The sequence below is a fragment of the Varanus komodoensis genome, unplaced genomic scaffold, assembly GCF_004798865.1.
Source record: "Varanus komodoensis strain SLA01 unplaced genomic scaffold, ASM479886v1 scaffold12, whole genome shotgun sequence".
In the NCBI taxonomy this organism is placed as follows: Eukaryota; Metazoa; Chordata; class Lepidosauria; order Squamata; family Varanidae; genus Varanus; species Varanus komodoensis.
The window spans coordinates 21,733,148-21,752,563 of NW_025335349.1; the positions used below are offsets into that span (position 1 = coordinate 21,733,148).

The 19,416-nt window shown below is 41.9% G+C and overlaps 1 protein-coding gene across 1 annotated transcript in view; it reads right to left on the reverse strand.

The window, feature by feature from the left end:
• SAMD12 (sterile alpha motif domain containing 12) overlaps window positions 1-19,416 on the reverse strand; it is a 219,406-nt gene that overhangs the window by 145,571 nt on the left and 54,419 nt on the right. The window contains exon 3 of the mRNA XM_044421607.1: window positions 11,702-11,831. Coding sequence (XP_044277542.1) covers window positions 11,702-11,831 — 130 coding nt within the window. The remainder of the gene's footprint in view (window positions 1-11,701; window positions 11,832-19,416) is intronic.

A 19,416-nucleotide genomic window follows, 5' to 3' on the forward strand; every position in this document is an offset into this window, starting at 1 on the left:
TTCAAAACTGACACCATAGTCACATGAAAATAAAAATGGCTTCCCTTTGCTCACCCCTCTAGTTCCTTCTACAGCAAAGAAGAACCATGCCAATGATAGCTGGGTGGGTTGTTTGTGGACTAGAATACTGAAGCCAGTCTGGGCAATTTATTTATCATTCTTGTTTGGCAGAGATTTCTCCGTGGAAGACAAATAGTGGCCTCAAACAAATTGTCCAGTTTATTAATTTCCACAACACTCTTGTACAGGAAGCTTTTCTGTACAATCCTAATGCAGATTTAAAAAATGCACCCTTTGGGAGTTGACCTGCAACACACACCAACTGGTGTTACTACTTCACAGCCAGGCTGAGTAACTCTCCTTCCCAGCCCTTCTCTTATAGCTGTGTCCTCCCACACTGGGACTGTTCCCCACTCTTCTAGTTCCCACTTCCTGCCTTGTCAATTTCTTAATAGCTCTTGGCTTATCACCCTTGGGGGTTTGACCTCTCGCCCTCCGATTCCCACGTTGGCTGCTTCAGCCATATTTCTTAGCTCACTTTCTCCTGCTGAACTCTGGGGAGAAATCTGGCCCTCCTGGAGACCCAACTCAGCCCTCTAAGATTCCACAAATAGCCATGTCCTTGCTTCTGAACACACCTTATTCCCCCAACCACCACTCATTCTGCAGTCCACTATCACCCTTCTAGAAAGTTGAAATGGTTCTTCCATGGCTTACATCAGGGTGGCAACTATCTCGGGCCTATGGGCCCATCTGTTAATTTGAGGAACTATCATAGGCACCACCAAAAATGGCTAAGAAAGAGACTAATCTATTCAAAAGACGCATTCTAAGGCAGAGGTGGCGGCTAACACCTAAACACTCAAAGTCAACCCCAACTTCCTGGAATCAAGGCTGAAGTCTCTGTGACACTTTTTATTGCAGTAATTCTAATAATTCACAATAAGCCTTATACAGGCCACATAACAATTCTTGGTGAGGAGATCACAATTAAGTTGTGAAAAAAGGAAAGACTAATTTTCCCTGGTTCGGCACACAGAACAACTCCCAGTTATTCACAATTCCAGAGAAAGTGAGAAACCTCTAGGTTACTAATGCATTGCTTCCAGCAAACAAGTTGCTCGGGCTAAAATACAGGGGCATGGCCATTAATGATCGCTGCCAGATTATTGAATGCCTACTCTCAGGCAGTTATGCTCCTCACCAGGCACCTCTGCCCCATGCTCTTTAGTCAACAGTGCAGCAAAGCACCCTCACCTGCAGAGGCCTCCTGCTGTTGCCTGCTCCCATGGAAGACAACCTTGTTCGGGAAGCAGGGACACCTGCTCAGAGATCTCCCAGCTGTGGGAGATTTGGAATATCGGCATCCTGCATCTCTCCCTCATCAGCCACTAAGAGGCCTGGTAGAACTGAGGTCCCAGGCATCTGTCTACCATAGCTGGGCCTGCCTCTACAGCCTCCCCTAGACCCACAGGCTAGAACTTACTTACGCATTTATTTAAAAACTTTGTGCACCATCCATTACTGTCATCTCTGGACAGCTTACATTATTTCAGAACTTCAATAAAATAAGATAAATAACTATTCCACACTGAGCATCATTAAAATAATTTAAAAAGTCATAAAATTAAAATAAATAAATTAAATAAGTCATAAAATAAATTAAATAAGTCATAAAATAAATTAAATAAGTCATATGTGTTAAAATATTGGCCAAATAAAAAGGTCTTGACCAGGTGCCGAAAAGCATATAATGACAGTGCCAGGCGGACCTCTCTAGGGAGCGCATTCCATAGTCGGGGCACCACTGCAGAGAAAGCGCTCCTCTGAGTACTCTGTCTCCTGACCTCTTTCAAAGAGAGTTCCTGGAGGAGGGCCTCTGCTGCCGATCATAGGAGGCGGGAGGGCATGTAGGAAAAAAGGCATTCCTTTAGGTATTCTGGTCCCAAGCCGTTTAGGGCTTTATAGGTAATAACCAGCACCTTGACTTGAGCCCAGACTTTGATAAGAAGCCAATGGAGCTGATAGAGGACTGGGGTTATATGAGAATAATGCCCAGTCCCCGACAGCATCCTGGGAGCTCTATTTTGCACCATCTGAAGTATCTGGACTGTCTTCAAGGGCAGCCCCACGAAGAGCACGTTACAGTAATCCAAATGGGAAGTAACCAATGCGTGTGTCACTGTTGCTAGGCAGTTCTCCTCCAGGTAAGGACGCAGCTGATAGATTAGCTGAAGCTGAAGGAAAGCGCTCCTCCCCACCGCTGTCACCTGGACTTCCAAGGACAGCTCCGGGTCGAGGAGCACTCCCAAGCTGCAGACCCTGTCCTTTAGAGGGAGTGCAACCCCATTCAGGGCAGGGCACAAGTCACTTACCCAGAAGCTCAAATCATCCACCAACAGGACCTCCATCTTATCTGAATTGAGCTTCAGTTTATTGGCCCTCATCCAACCCATTACCTTGGCCTGGCACTGGTTCAGGACAGCCACTGCCTCAGCTTCCCCCAGACTGGGCAAGGTCCTGTGCAAAGAATTTTGGCACCTACAGTTTTCAGCACCAACAGAATTCTATTTCACAGCAATCTTGGTTGTTGATTAAAAATGGGTTAACCTGTACAAAAAAAATGGGAAAGGCAAGGCACTACGGTGATCCCTACAAAAATTGGCTGGGATGGTTCATGCCCAGGGACACAACATTACCCATCCCTAATTATGGATACTAAAGCTTGAAACTATAATATGACAGGGTGTTTTGCTTATGTGGCCTTGACCTTCGGGCTCCCCCCTTCACCTTTGGTCTCACACACCCCAGTCGATTGCATTTATCCATCAGGCTGAAAAAGGCTCCCCATCCAGGCTCAATCATAAAAAGCATCATAAAATTGAAACCCTCTGCTTGTCTTCTCCAAGGTTTCGCAGACCTGCAGCTGGCAGCACTGGTGTTTTTTCACTGGTATTCAGAGTGTCTAACCCAGTCATAAACGACAGTCCCTTGCAGCTCAATTGTCTACAATGATATATTTTTGGCAGCCCATGCAGAGCGCCAGGCTATGATTTTCAAGGAAAATGAAGAGGGAGAGAAGAAAACTCTGCATGTCAGAATTTGCAGTTGCAAATAAAGGATCCAGAGTTAGTTCCCCAGAGCAATGAAAACATAACAAAATGTATATGCAGCGGAATTTCACTTTGGTCTAACATCTACACAAAAACACTCCGTATTTATGTACACATATATACACACAGGCTGCTGCTGGAGATGATTCAGAAGCATTTCGTCACCTAAGTCAGTTCAGATCATAGGATGCATTCTTTACGAACTTCGGTCTGAGTACATTATCAGGTCGTCTGTTTGGTTCTGAGCTCAGGTCAAAGTGCTGATTATTAATGCTAAAGCTGCTTTGTAAATAGAGCCAAAAAAGTTACTACTCCGAAAATGCTTTCTCATGTTGCCAAGAAGCTGGTAGCTTTCTTCAGTGCTGCTTGCTGAGGAAAGCACTGTCCAGCTTCTACAACTACTACAGAAACCAAGCAGGCTAGCAGAAGAGGAACAGAAAGATGCATCCCCCCTCCATCATTCTGCCCATTCGTCTGTGCAGAATTCCTAGTCACCTACAGTGACCAGAGGAGTTGCTAAATACAAGACCTCAGCACAGGACACATCACAGAGAACGCATCCTGTGAGGATCTTCCCAAACAGCATGATATCTGCAGGGGACGCTTGGCTCCACACACAGTCTAGATATCAGGCTGGTTCAAGAGCCTCTGAAGTCACTAGGACAAGTGCGTCATGCCTAGCTTATGCTTCACGGATTTTAATGCGTTTACTCTTAAGTATGACTGAGTTGGATCCAATCTATACAGTGACACTGCCTTTTTCTTTTCCAGGCTAGCCACCATCTGCTTATCAACCATTAAGGCAAAGGATTCAATTTAACTTCGTTTTTTTCTTTTACTTTTTTTCTTTTACTTTTTGCTGAATCCCATCTTCCCATCTGCAATACTTTCTTCCCAGTTACATTTCAATAGAACATTTATTTGCTTCCAAATAAAAGAGGTGATCACTATCAACTTTCTGTTCAAGTACAACTTTTCTGAGAATGTTACCTACTAAGCAAAATAATCAAAACATATATAACAGGTTCGAGTTTTAAAGGGCACAATTCTATGCAAATTTAGACAGAAATTTGTTCTACAATGCACCACATGGGTGGCTGGAATGTGCTGGAAATTGTAGGATTTTGGGGTCTAAACAATGACTGTACTTTAAATTAGTCAGAATGTAAAGCAATTTGACTACCATCTAGTTAGCTGCTTATAAGAGCCAAGTTAGATGGGATGCAAGTTGTATGAATACAATTTTGAGAAGGCGAATCTCTCAGAGCTCAACAATCTCTCAGCCGAACACTACCTCACAGGGTTGTTGTGAGGATAAAAATGGAGTGGAGGAGAACTATGTAAGATGCCTTGTGTTCTTTGCAACAGGATAAAAAGGCAGGATATAAATGCAATGCAATGCAAAGATGACGATTTATGCACTTTTTTTGATTGAAAACTTTGTGGGAGCAGGATGGAGGGAAAAGAGAATTTAATTCTCTCTCCCTTCAGGCCAGAACATTTTTGACCATTTAAAAAATGATTTTAGCAGTTAAAAATAGATTGCAACTTATAACAAAATGAAGTGGAAGAAGCCACCAAACTCTAAGGAAATGTAAAGAGAGAAATGTATTGGAATGCAAATATGTTGATAATTGTAGGGGCAAAAAGCAGCTGCTCCATAAGGTACAGTTCTTTGGATAATTTCTATTCTTTCCCAAGGAACAGGTCTCTGTGTTGAATGCCCCAAACACTATGCACAAAAATGGAAGCCAGCATAGTAATTTGTGTGCAAGCTCCCCCTAGAGGAATTGAAAATTACTACAATTTCCAGACTATTCTTATGGGAAGCCTGTCAAGAGGGGAAAAAAACCCAGTCTGGATTTCTTTCGCCCACAATAATCAAATGGCTGCTTCACATATCAAAATTATATTCCTCGATTACTGAACATTTCATGACTTGAATATGTGAACTGACTGAAATGAAAAGTATAGCTCCCAGGAAGATTTGTGTGCATGTGTGCGTGTTTGTGTGTGTGTTTGGTGTGTCCCCCTGTGCACGTGAGTGATCATATTCTGTAGTCTGTGATGTGTAATGGCTTATTCAAATTGGGTGCAGTTGGACCCAGATTCCCAGATGTATTTATCAAGGTGTTTAGAAATGAATCAGCATTTCCTATATTTGATGCAATTGGTTCAAGGACATTGCAAAGCGGAGGCGCTTGAAGAAGTGGATCTCTAGAAGTACCTAAGTAGCAAAGCTGGATCCTCATACCTTGGACCAATGCATGGATCAGAAAGCTACACACCCCATTTTGCATTTCTTTGATAGTTGCTGTACCACTCTTGACAGTTTTAGCCTAACAAAATACACATTTAAAAATAACTCTTGACAGTTTTAGCCTAACAAAATACACATTTAAAAACACATTTATAAATGCTTTTATTGGTTGCATTTGGAAAAGAATAGGACTATGGGTAGAAACTTCCAAACTGGCATGGACCAGAAACAGGTAGACTGGCCCAGGTGTGTTTCTGTAGTGATGTTGAACAGGCAATGTGCACAGCTGCTCTCAGAGTACAACTGGTCCAGTTTATAGGTTTGCAGCGGCTTCCCTGTCTTACAATGGACCCAGCATGAGTACTTGGTACTTCAGGCAGCGGCTGGGATCCTAGCAGCACAGGTGTGTCGTCTATGGTTAACATCCACCTGATGTGGGCAGATGGATCTGCCAACTGCTATTTTTAATTCCCCACCATCCTGAAGAGCATGTGGGAAGCTTAAACTGGGGGCTCAGTACTGCCAGGTAAATCTGGGGACCCCCTGATGCAGGAGCTTCCCTTTATCAGTGGTCACTTTCTTGATGAATACTTCAAATCTGGAGCCGGCACCACAATTTTTGAGTGTGCCACACTTGGGCACACTATTATAAACCAGTGAACGCTGAATCCAGTTTACTTTGCCTTCTGGGGTCTCCATATCCTGGCCCCATACATGTCTCCCACTGATGTCTTGGTTGCAGGCAGGAAAACATTTGTGTAGTTCTTTTTCAGTTTTAAAAGACTGAAATCTCTCTCCTAAAGCTGAGCTGCTAGAACTGCGATCTTTAAGTAAAAACATGCTGCTTTGTTTTGTATCTAACCTCAGTCCTATTACTTTTGGCTTGATTCCTCCAGTTTAATTACTGGCAGTAACTGCTTTAAGCTAAAATAGGTTGATATCTGAGTTATTTCTGGTTGTTCTGGCCCTACCCTTTTCCTCTTTAGGGCCACCCAACTCCTAAATATGCCCCCTCAACAATTTCATGGGCATCAAATGTTGCCCTTGAGCTGAAAGAGGGGCAGTTCCCCTGCTGTAAACACTCTGCACACATGAGGCATCAAGTGTTGTTTTCAATTGCTACATCCCATAGCAGTGGTTCAAGATCAGTTTGGAGATTTAGTGCAGACGCATCGAACAAGGAAGTTTCTCCCCCACCGTATAAGTTGCCCCATGACAAGTTGTTGCTCAGTAGCTCGTGTACCAGTCAGGAAGACTGAAAAAGCAACGAGTGACTTGATTGTGTAGAGAGTGGAAGAGGAACATCTAAAGAAGTATCCAACCTGTTCTGGATGGAACTTAACTCCATGGCATGCAAAAGACCATCTTCCTTCAGCTGAATCTGCCCTAGTTTTAAGATCAACCTTCTCTAATAGTAGGGTACTTGGAAAGTCAGGAGCACATGATCAGAGAAAGAGTCTTTTCTGTAGTAGCAACTTTTAATGGACCTATTTCTTCAGAAATCGGTGGCAAACAAAATAATGCTTAGGTATCCAACACAGATCCGAGGCTTCTTAAATGCTACTTTCACTTATGTGTTTGTATCTGATCTGCTGGCAAGTTTTGGTTTGTTTGTATTTTAGTCTAAAACTCTGCTGTGTAGATTACATTTTTGCATTGTTTTTAAACTATTGACATTTAATTTACAAGCTGTCCTGCTTGGAGCGGCTTTTGCTACTCCTTTTACAACAGATGAACCCTAAGAGCTCTTGTCATGGATTTTGGAAGATTGAAAAAGACAGGATAAGCCTTGGTCTGGCATATTATTCAAAAGGGGCAAGTTAATCCTACACAGATTTTACACTTAGGTTTTATAACATGATTTGCAACAGTAAGTGGAAACATAGCTGATAAAACACCAGCTTTTTCATGGTTTTATAAAATTATTCCTTTTTGAGAGTATATCCATTAGAAATTCTTTAAACGCAGACTGAGAGGAATGAGGTACCTAAAAAGGTCGGATTCTTGTCCCTTTCAGACTCCAGAGCAAATGGAAGTCCTAAAGCATCCTTGAGAAATTTTGGATTTCAACTGCAGGCATCTAGCCTCTGGTCTGGAAGTTGTAGTCTAAAAAATCTGCAGGGTACCAGGTTAAGGAAACCTGGTCAACAGGGAAGTCAAAGGTCTTTGCCAAGCATCTGACAATGTATTTCACTCTGACATCCAGTGTGTATATTTAGCACATGAAAGAATCATCTGCTCAGATGCTTGTCTGTCTGCCTGAGTTCCTCAAAACATTAGTCAGCCGCCTTATACCAGCTCAGAATATTTCTTCCAACACAAAAGCAAAAAGTATTCTGAGGTGCCTGGAAAGGATGTTTGTTTTGCTCAGCACATTTTGGAACCAATCTTTTCTCTTATATTCCTACAAGACTATAAACCAAATAATAGTTTTAATATGACACATTTTAAAAGCATTCACAATGCATTTAATATAATGAATTTGTTAATGAGCATGTTTGATAAATGTTACAAGCTGTGTAATCAGTCGACCACATTAAGTGATGCAACTGTTTGATAATCTTGGTCCTTTAGGAGTAATACAAAATGCTAACCATGTTTTGTGGTAGAATTTTAATTGAAGGAAAATTGATGAAGGAAAAAAGATTGTTTCGGAAACGCTTTGCGCAAAATAAACATCCTTTCCAGGCACCTGATAACCTTTTCCCTTTTGTTTTTGCAATACATCAGTGTCTTCCCCTCCTGTTGTTTTTTCAGGGTATATCATCGTTTATCCCAGTGTGGTCTGGTCTGACTTCTAGCAGCTCTCCAGGTTTTTAAGAAGAGGATCTTCCTGAAAGTGTTGTTTACTGGAGGCACCAAGAGTTGAACCCGAGGCCTTCTGCAGGCAAAGCGGGAGTTCTGACCCAAGAAACAGTCCCTCTCACTCTTCTTGGTGTGAAAGGACAGACACACCAGGCAATAATTGCATGCCAACTCATTGCGGAATACTTGGGGCACAGCTATAAATCAGTTTTAGAGATCTTAGGTTTAATCTTCTGCATTTCAGGATAGGGTTAGAAAAGTCCTCTTTCTGAAACCCTGGAGAACAACCTACCAGTCAGTGAATTGGTGGGAGACTCAGTAATACACTGAGGGGTGTGTGTGTTTTTGTTTTTTGTTTTTAATTTTGGAATCCCATTTTTGGGATTCCTAACATTAAATGATCCAGCTCCAACCAGTGAAAGAATTTCTTATTCTCAAGGGAAGCTGATAGGAAGGAGGCAAGAACAAAGCATGGAGCGTTGCAAAGATTCGGAGCTTAGAAACCTGCTTTGTGTATGGGTTCTGCAGAAGCTTTTCCCTGTTTTATTTCTCATGGCCATTTTGCTGCCATGCACCCCTGAGACTCGATCTAGCAATCTGTTCTGGGCCTACTTTGCAACCCAACCAAGTGGCGATTCGATGTTGCTCTGCTCTGAACATTCAAAAATGGCAGAAGCACAGTCAACAGATCAGATGGATGCAGTGCAGTTCCATCTGGCACCTCCCAGAATTAAAGGATAGTAAATGAGACATGCAAGGCTCTACAGTTTGGAGCCAGGCCGACCACTGTGGGTGCCAACTCTCCTTGGTTCGGGAAAGGAGAGTTAAGAAGCCAGCCAGTCTGTGCAGTCAAGGCTCTCCAGAGGCTTTGGCAACACTGTGGCCAAGCAGGCCTAAGCCTTCCCTCCAGCCTTGACACAAGGGCAGGGGCAGAGATGCTCATGAAATGGGCAGGACAATCCCCACCCAGAAAAATGGGGACACCTGACAGCATGGCTGGCTTGGTTTTAATTAAAAAGTTCCAAGTCTCCGAAGGCTTGTGTTGGCAGTCAAACTTGGTTCTGATATGTCTTGTATTACATTTTGACAGAATGAGGTTCACATATAATAATTACTGCATTCAAGGGCTGTTGCTCTGAAGGTGTACTCAGAAGCCTTCTTTATGGAAGATATAGCAAGGCAGATGAAATTGGTGAGGGGGGAGAATGGGCACATCAAATCTTGGGAGCATGAATAACAGGCAAATGAACTGTTTCTAGAGAAATAGAAGAAGATAAATAAAAATGATGTTTCAACAAAAGAAAAAGAGAGAAGGCCAGAAATGCTCCCCCTCCCCTGATATTTCCAGCTGAGAAAAAAAAACAATAAAATGAGTGTCACAAGTTGAAGCCAGAGTCAGGGAAACCACCAGCTGCACCAGTCTTCACTTACATCACAGGAATCACCGTGCATTCGTGGTGCACCTTTCCTATGCACACCACATACCATGGGAACTTCCCCCAAATCTTCAACTAAGAAGCATCTCTCCAGGGGTGGCTGGACATCTGCTGAGCCCACACTGCAGTGGGACACCCATGGCTGCCAGTTCACTTACCTGCTGGTCATCCTCTGCCTTCTCCTAGCTCCACCTCTAACCACCTGTTGGTTCATCATCTATACTTTCTGAGTTTTATTTATTTATTTATTATTAAAACATTTCTATGCCGCCCCATTCGCCGAAGCCTCGGGACGGCTCACAACATAAAGTGTAAAGTCTATGTCCTTTTTTTTGAGTCTCTTTCCCCAGTCTCAAGAAGAAAATGGTTGGGTTGCTGAAATCAATCCAACCAATGCAAAAATGCACACAAAAGAAATCCTTTGTTGAACTGGTGTTGCACAAACCTGTCGCTTGCCTAGGCTAAAGAGAAATGTGCTTTCTGCTGGACCATGAGAACTGTTTTACACAAGTTCTTATTACAGTTCAGTCAAGACTGAGAGTTATTTATTAACTTTTTCCCTGTTTGTTAAGTGGAGAGGAGGAAGAGTAGCAACAGAGGGTGACAACTGTGATGAGGAAGATCCACTTGACATACCAAGATCTAGGATCATCCAGTGTCCACCCAAGCCACCGCCGCTGCCACCACCACCACCAAAGTGCCTTTGGTGCTTTCTCTCTTCACCGTCCTCATACTGCCCTGAGCCTTAGAACTCCTGCACACAGTCCCTCACAACCCGTTTCCCACCACTGACGGCCATTTCTTTTCTGGATTCACTCCCAAATGTGCACAGAACTTTATTTACATGCATTGTTATTTGTTTATATTGCATTTCTGTCAGTGAGCTCGTTTTTCATTTATTATTCTGCATAACTCAGAATTGTTGATATTTAATTCTTACCTGGTAGAAAGGATTTAATCTTTTTCATTACCTAAAGGTTATAAATCCAGCTTATAATGTATCAAATGGACTTATTAAATCTTAGACAGAGATACAAGCCCAGTGTAGTGTTCATAATAATGACCTAAGAAAGTTGGTATTGGAAAGGATCCTAAGCACCACAATGGTTTTTCACCCCAGTTATTTTATTTGTCTTAATTTTTATATACTACTCTATTCCCATAGGCTCTGGGCAGTTTACAAGAAATTAATTTTAGGCTCTGCTTTCCTCCTGTAGCTGCTTCTACAACCTAAAAAGCAACTCAGGTTCCTTTGTTCCTATTGGGCTATTCAGCGGCATATAAATTTGAAAATAAGCAGATAAAACTCAGAGAGCATTTTGGACCCTCTAGTGACATATCTGATACAGTGAACGTGGTGATGCCCATTTTCCCTAAATATTTCTGCTCTCCCCCCCCCCCCCAAACTTCACCTTTCTAGGTCCATCTAGCCCAGTTTAATCACCACAAAAGAAGAAAGAACGCCTTCCTGGCCATTGCTATCAACAACTCTGACCAGGTAAATGTGGCTTAAGCGAAGTAGCTTTGGGGGCTGGAGGAGCTATGGAGGAGGATAAGCCCAATCTTCCTCCAACTCAGATTTTAGATCAGAGAAGACTTCAGGGTCCTGAAGTTTGTCTCTTCTTTGGGAAAAAGCATTCAGATCTCAGAAAGCCTATATCCAACGTTCAGATGCAAAGCAAGTACTCTTCTATGGGGTTATGAAACCGCTTGTAAATATATTTTTTCTTATCTTCCGAGTTCCATTAGGCCACCATATATTTGTTAGTTTAATTTGTCTGTGCCCTGATTTTTAGGCTTAAAGGAGTCCCCCAAGGTGAGCACATACCATAAAAATAACAAGTAAAACCACAAACCATTATCACAGTAAGACTCTATCACTGTATATTTTCTATTAATCATTCCTTTATGTAACACATTCTTTATTCCCTCATGACCTCACACTGCTGAGAATTAGGCCAATAACTAATATACATTTTATGTAACAGTACTCACTCGTAGACTAGTCACTCAAAGACAGTAGGCAAAAGAAATTAAACACACACACACATTCTAAAGTTAAATATGTTGGATAGTTCATACTTTACCAGTTATGTCATGCTGTTTGAATGACTCACTGTAGATTTGATACTGATTTGGGCAGTGTTTTTTCAACCACTTGCATACATCCTGCTGGGTCCACAGGGCCACTGGCTTGGTCAGCTTCACAATATTAGACTGGAAGGGCAAGACAAGGAAACAGATCAGACATTTTCTTGAGCTTGGTACGTTCTCATGCATTCTGTGCATCACCTCATAGCAGGACACTCAGACTTCTGCCACTGGAGGGATTCCACTTTGCACAAAGAAGCCAATAATGAAATGTTATTATTCTGACACATTTCCATATGGCTTGCAATTAATAAATCAGCACTTACAAGCACGGGTATCAGAGATATTTTAGCTTAGTGGCACGTGGGAAAATAGCATCAAAGATAATTCAGGTAAGCATTTGGGTGATCACTAAACATGTCATGCCATTTCAATTAATGCTTTCTAAGCTGTAAAGCAAATGGGAAGTTCTCAACAATAGATTCTGCAAATTCAGCCTTTAAGGATCCAATTACAGTAATGTTAATAGCTCTGGTATCATCCAAGTACACTCAGCCAAAAATACTTGATAAATACTGCATTTGGGGAAGCACTCTCCGGGCACTGGAGCAATGTAATTTCCTTGATGGTGTTCAAAATATATAATAAAAGTGTCCCCCACCCCCATCGGCAATCTGTATGCACTTCATGAATACAAAGCACTTGGTACTCAAAGCAGAAGAAGCAGTTTAGCAATGGTTCTTTGTTTTGCAAAAATGGGCTTGGAGTAGCCACAATGAATTATTATTATAGCTGTTACATGATTCATTAGTTTTTTGAGTAAAATATGCAATATACACAAGTTTTCATATGAAATAGTTATCCCCCCCCCTCCAAAAAATAAAAGCATTCTTGGTTTTTTCAAAGACACACACACACATGTTGGTAAGCCCCATTATGGTTTGCCTTTCTTTTTTAAAGGAAGAAATCAGAGTTTAGCTTAAACGTTCATTACATCGTCCTAAATAAATGTCTCCATTAACTTCCATATTACATCCATTCATACATTTAAGAAAATATTTCCAAGGTAGATGTCTAAACATCATCAAACTCATACCCATCAAACATACCCGAGTCCTGAACATTCACATCCCAATATAAAATAGAGTGCATTTTTCTATTAATAATATTTACTAACTGTCCTTCCCTGACTCTAAACATATTAGTTAATTCTAATATCATATCCTAGACTCTCATACACCACTTCTCAACTATTGGAGGGGCAACTTGCTACCACCTGTAGATTATTGCTATACTGGCAATCCTCAGTAAATGAATAGCCATTTTTCATGGCATTAGTTGGGATTCTGTCCTTGCAGACCCCAAATAAAAATACTACTGGGTCATTGCCAGTAAGTGCCATCTTAAGAAGAACATTTCCCTCCCAAGAGAAGGTGGAATGCTTCTTTTAAAATGACACTTGCCATTTGGAATTTTTATTGGGACTTTTGCTCAGCTGCACAGAAGGTGGTCTCAGGTGGGAATGCATAGCCTTTGTTAAATGCGTTCCATCCGGGTTTCACCGGTTGCCAGGCAAACTGGATTCTATCCATTAGAATTTTCCTGGACTTGCTCTAATGGGCACTGTGCTATTCTGTAGAAGTAAATGTAAATGAGCACTAATCCTCCCGCAAAAGTGAAACGCTAATCTGCACATCCCTGAAATCTGCATGACTGTAATAAGAGTGTCAGAGAAATCTGTAATGAGCTGTAACAGGTTTGGAATTCTATGATTCCAACCCAAAGATTTTACTGTGGACTGGCTTTTTCCAGCTCACAAATTCTACGAACTTGAAAACAACAACTTCTTCTCTTCCTCCTCCTCCTCGTCTGTAATTTTACATTTAGTTATATAAAAATACACACATGTGCACACACAATTTAAAATAAACCCCTTCTCCTAACTAAAGTGTGAAAATGTGCATTATGGAGGATGTGTGCATGTTCAGAAGTGCAAATTTGTTCAGATGCTTTCAAACAGATCTGGACAAAAGCCTATCTTGTCAAATGAGCAGGTGATAGAAAGAAAGGTCCTGCAAAATGGAGACTAAAATGAAGAAAATCTGTGTGTCCCTAAACTCAAAAAAGCTGGCCTGCTGCAGAACCTGAAAGTTGGATTCATGGAAATCGATGCTCATTTGAACCCATAGCATATTCCTCCGGCATCCCAGCTCCCAGGTTCAGTCTCTGGTATCTCAGTTAAAAAGGCCAGGTAGTCAATGATGGGAAAGACCACTGTGTCTAATGTCCTGGAGAAGTAGCACCACACAAAGCAGGCAGGAGCCATAACCTGCTGGAGTCCCCAGAGCCAACAGAATAGAATGGTAAATGCCTAGGCGAGTGGGTCTCGTATGAAAAGCTGTGATGCCAGCGCAGGTGGTCATTCACCTGTACTTTCCTTTTTAAAAAGCTTAAATCCAAAGGCAAGGCTACTGCACATTTCACAATTGGCACCTGGGAAATGAGGGTAGGTGGTTGGTTCTTCTTGTTCCCAGCAGCAAGGCACGGGAAAGAAGGTGGCTGCCACCACAGGCCTCCATCTTCCAGGGACACCTGAAACATCAGTGGTCAGGTGTGCTGCAGGGCTTGCACCAATAGGTATGTCCCACCTCTGCAATCTAGTCTTTAAAAAGGAAAGAAAGAGGACTGATTGCCAAGGCAGTGAGTACCTTGTAAAGAATAAGACTCCATCCAAATGCCCATGAGTTTGGCACCAGCGTTAAAAGCAACCAATACCAATTTCAATGACAAGCTGCAGCAGTATCCTCGAAAGGTTTGTATCTTGCTCCAAAGCTAGAGTACTAATCCTCCCACCTTTGTAGGCCACCATTGTGCTGTACCACCAACTGTTCTGCTGCCAGTACCGCAGCAGTGTGGGGACTGGGCGGATTACTCCTTCAGAGGAGCATCCAAGGATCATGGGAACAGATTCCAGATCATGGGAAAAGGAGGAAAGGGAAGCAGAGAATGAAGAGCTAAGGACAGGGGAGATAGTGATAACGGAGGAGGTGGGAGCAGAACGTCAAGGTTTTCCTGACGCCAGAACCAACCCAAATAACCACTTTGGAAGTTTAGTTTTGAGACACTGACTGGGAAGGTGGTGGAAAATCAGTGAATCCCAATTAGTCTGGAATCAACTTTCAATCTGGCCATGTTGCATTAATAGCTGGTTCTACCGAATGCGAACATAGCTTGTTTATTTTGCTATTGATGCCTGAAAAATTAATCGGTAATCTAAAGCAAGCTCTGCTTGTTCTCAGTTTTACAAGACAAGAGGTAGTTGATTAGAATTTTTTCTTTCCTTAACTCAGGGGTGTGTGTATGTGAAGGTGGCCTGAACAAGCAGCGGGAGGTGTGTGAAGGGAGGGGTTGTAAAGGACTGAACTTGAGCCCAGTGAGGGCTGCTCATTACCCACGGGTTGCATGGACTACTAATCCTGATCCAATATTCTGACCCTTATTCAGATGTTCACCACCCTAAATAATAAGGGAGGGAACTTTGCTGGGCCTGAGCTTGCTTTAGCGTAAGAAAATAAGGGAAATATTGAGATACTCCTTCTCTCTTTGGATCTAGAGAAAGATGGGTAACAACTGGAATAAAAATTAATTCTGAAAATGAATTGATTTAGGGAGCTCCCTGGGTAGAATTGAATTGGAGTGATCAGGATAATTGGGAGGGGGGGTAATTAATTAAAGCAGATTTGTTTTAGAGTGGGACCTGAATAGGAAATTAATTGGAATGAATTGATTGAATAAAAGTAGATGTAGGATGATTAGGATTATTAATTTGTGAGGAATTTACTTGGCGTGATTTTGGTGTGCAAAGGCAAGTAAATGTAACAAACGTTTAAGCTGATTTGGGTTTGAAATTAATCATTGTGTCTCCTGTGAAATTTAGGTTCGAGCATTATTTCTGGAGGTGTTTCCATTCATTTGAAGTAGCATACACATTTTTTATGCAGTGCTATGCCCTGTTTCTTGGTGATGCACCTCTTCTTTTGACTGCCCTATTCCTAGATTGCACAAGGGCACTTTGAAGCACACTAGTTTGTACCAGCAGCTTGTGTCACTGTTTAAGGGGGGGAATATTCAGGTATAGAAATCTGATAAACGGGCAAAGTCCCGCACTCATAAGCACAGCACTGCATAGCAGGTAAAATGATTGAATCCTGTAGATTAAAACAAGAGAACAATGACTCTCCTGCTGTAATGTGATTATCATGGCATGTGCAAGCATGGACATTACCTGATCCAAGATGTCACATCCATCAACCACAGGAACAACCTTCTTATTTTTAAAATGAGCACAGGCACCTGAGCACTGTATAAAGAAATGTGCGCTCTCCTCATGATATTTCAGAAAGCCTCTCTTTACAAAACTGAACCACACTTTCCTGTAAGTCAGCGCTGGGTAAGAAAGGTTTATTGTCATAATAAACGGTTGGAAGTGGGCAGTGACTTAAAGCATTACTGAAATCCACTAAAGCTGACAGATTTAATCATATATAAGGCCAGCATTTCCAATACTATAAACAGGCCTCAGTTTTGCAGAAATACTTGCCATGTTGCCTGTATGAACAGCATTGCAAATTCCACTGAGACCTAAGCAGAGTCCTCTTGTGGTTCCTCCTCTTCCTAAGGACAAGGGGACTTTCACTAGACATGGAGGGGAGACCGTGAAAACCTTCCCAGATTCACCCAGAAGAAAATCGTTAATCACTAATCATCCTACCTGCGCCTGTAATTATACCACCACCACCAGAACCAATGCTGAATACTCAATTCATACGTGTCTCTTAGTGTCATCGTGTAAGTGTCTACACAGATAACTGTCCTATAGTGTTCAGTGGGGCTTTTCACACATCAAATGGGTATAGGTTTACAGTCTTATGGTATCATGGAAGTTTAGATAATAAGCAGTCCTAGAACTAGACATGCCCTTAAACAAGTCATTCTGTGCCATAATATTGCCTGACACAACATATTCCAGAGGGCAAATCATGCGAGACAGATAATTTACTCTGGTGACAACTAGCACACAATGAGCTTTAATTTCTTGCTTTGTATAATGTGTGTTGCCTTCAAGATCTGGCCATTAGCTTTGTCCTATGATCACTCAGTTCTTAGTAATGGGAAGCATTACTATTTCATATCCCAGCTTTTTTTTGTTTTCTCTGTTAATTGTGCACGCCTGTAAAATGTGCAACTCAGCTAAATAACAAAAACTGATCAAACACCACCATCTTAAGCAAACATTATCTACATAGAATCAAGGTTATTTGTAGCTGGGCTATGCTGCTTGCCTTGAATAATTACTATGTGGGCTTCTTACAACAGATTCATAAATAGAATAATTGTATTTTTCTTTGGCAGGGAGATGGCAGAGCACTTTATCTCATATTTCAGGTTGATGAGGCCTCAGAAGGTGTTATTCTGGATTGACTATTTTAAAATCTCTCCTCTTCCACCTTCCCTAGCCAGCATGGAAGAAGGATGCCCTGCAGGTCCCAACCCTAGCCCAAGGCTGTTGGAACCAGGGTGCATTTGGGGAGCTGAGTCCAGCTCTTAAGAGCTGGCCCAGCCATGTGGATTGCAGTAGCAATGGCAACGGAGCTTCTCCTCTTGCCTATTAGTGCAGCATACCTTGAAGATTGGGGAGGGGAACAGTTTAGCCAGATTATTATCAAGTTTACCCCTGGAGGGTAGATACTGCCAAAGGGTAGAGCCTCTCTCCAGAAGCCCTTCCCTCTGAAGCTTCACCCCCTAAAGGCCTAGGAACATTTTTCCCTGTAGAGAAAAAGACAGTAGCAATTGCTCCGTGCCTCTCTTTGTACCAGTATCTGGGTAACATCTGTGGCTACTTTGTCTCCCAGAATCCACTGGTGGATGCACACCATTCCCTCCACCAAAATTGCTGGTCTCCTTGCAGCCAGTGACATTTATCTCATCACCGTGCTAAGAATTACCTGTCAAATTGATAGCTATTAGCACATTATGGTTCTCTCAGTCCCCATTCACCAGGAATATCATGGCTTGGAGAATTCATAAAGTGATGGCAGATATCCCTGCCTTTAGAAGATCAGACCTACAAGAACAAATATTTTAAAACAAGATCTTTTATAACTGATCTAAAGTAAATAGGTTTGTTTTCTGGATGTCTGGCTACAATCTTCACTGAAGCATTAGTGGGCCTCCTTGCCCCAGTTCCTGCCCCTCATCTTTCTTGGGTCAGTGGAATGGAGGGGAAGCTGTTGCAAGGACAGATGCCTTTGAATATACATCCTGAATGTTGGGAGAACACCTGGAACCATAGGAACAGTGCTTGCAGAAGCATTGCCAGCCCAACCATAAAGATTTAGCAGCGGAAACTGCTAGAATAATTTGCCGTGTGGACATGGCAAGTATTCATCCCTTTTGGATAGAGGGTACTTCAAATCTCGTGTCCAGCCACTCATCCATTTCAGTATATCACATCCCTATTTTAATGCAGAGAGGATCTGCTGTCCCCCTTGTGCATTTCCAGAAATAGTGATGCCTTGTTCTTCGGGCTGTTATTATTATCACCATCCTACATAGCTGGTTTGAATTGCTCCCACTATTCCTGAACACAGATGCTGCGAGGCAATCCTTTGTTCAGCTGCTTTGAAGTTGTCATCACTGTGTATATTCAAAGGGAATGAACAATTTCAAGTAAGCATTTGCCTTTCTCCCTAGGCCCATTAAATACATCATCAAAATGTTACAATCAAGTGGTCAGGCCATGGAAAGTCTCTAGTTTTAGTGCTGTGGGCAAATATATTTTCAAGATCACTTCTATTTTCTGCTTAGCATGAAAACTATTGGGGGCTGATATTACCCTTTCCTTACCTTGAACAACCAATTGTTTCATGGGTTAAAATTTAATATAGTTTTAAGATTAAGACATGAACAGAGTTGTAATCAGCATGGTTTATATGTTCATATGGGGTGTCCGGTCTGTCACATTACAGTGTTGGAGCATAGTATTCTCAGAAATGGAAAATATTACATACCAGTCTATATATATCTTGCTTTAGCATTAGCTCTATTCACAATATGGGAAGAACAAAATGAGCAAATGACATCCAGATAATTAATTATGTTCATGCTAATGGAAGCTCACAGGGAAATTGCAAAAAGTTGGAAAATTCAGAACTTCCAATACTGAAATCTTGGTCCAGAGAGCTGTGGAAATTAGCCATAGCAGAAAAATTGACTTACCAACTGGAATTACCTAACGGCAATGTCAATATATTTTATTTTTATAAAATGTGGCACAGGTTTATTTTATATACAGATCAGGTTCATATGCAGCAATATTTGCCAAAGCCTTTACTCATATTACAGAAGATGAATTTGGGGAACAATCCTATTATTACATTTCTATACCGCCCATCGCCAAAGCACTCTGGGAGGTTCACAATATTTAAGTCACCCATCCAGATTTCAACCAGGCCTGACTCTGCTTAGCTTCCAAGATTAGGCAGGATCAGGCACTTCGGGGAAGCCACTCTGGTATAGTGGTTAACAGTGTTGGACTGGAACTCGGGAGATCTGGGATCTAGTCTTCACTCAGCCATGGAGATGACTGGGTGACTTTGGGCCAATCACAGGCTCAACCCAGAGTACCTCACAGGGCTAGTGTTGTTAGGAG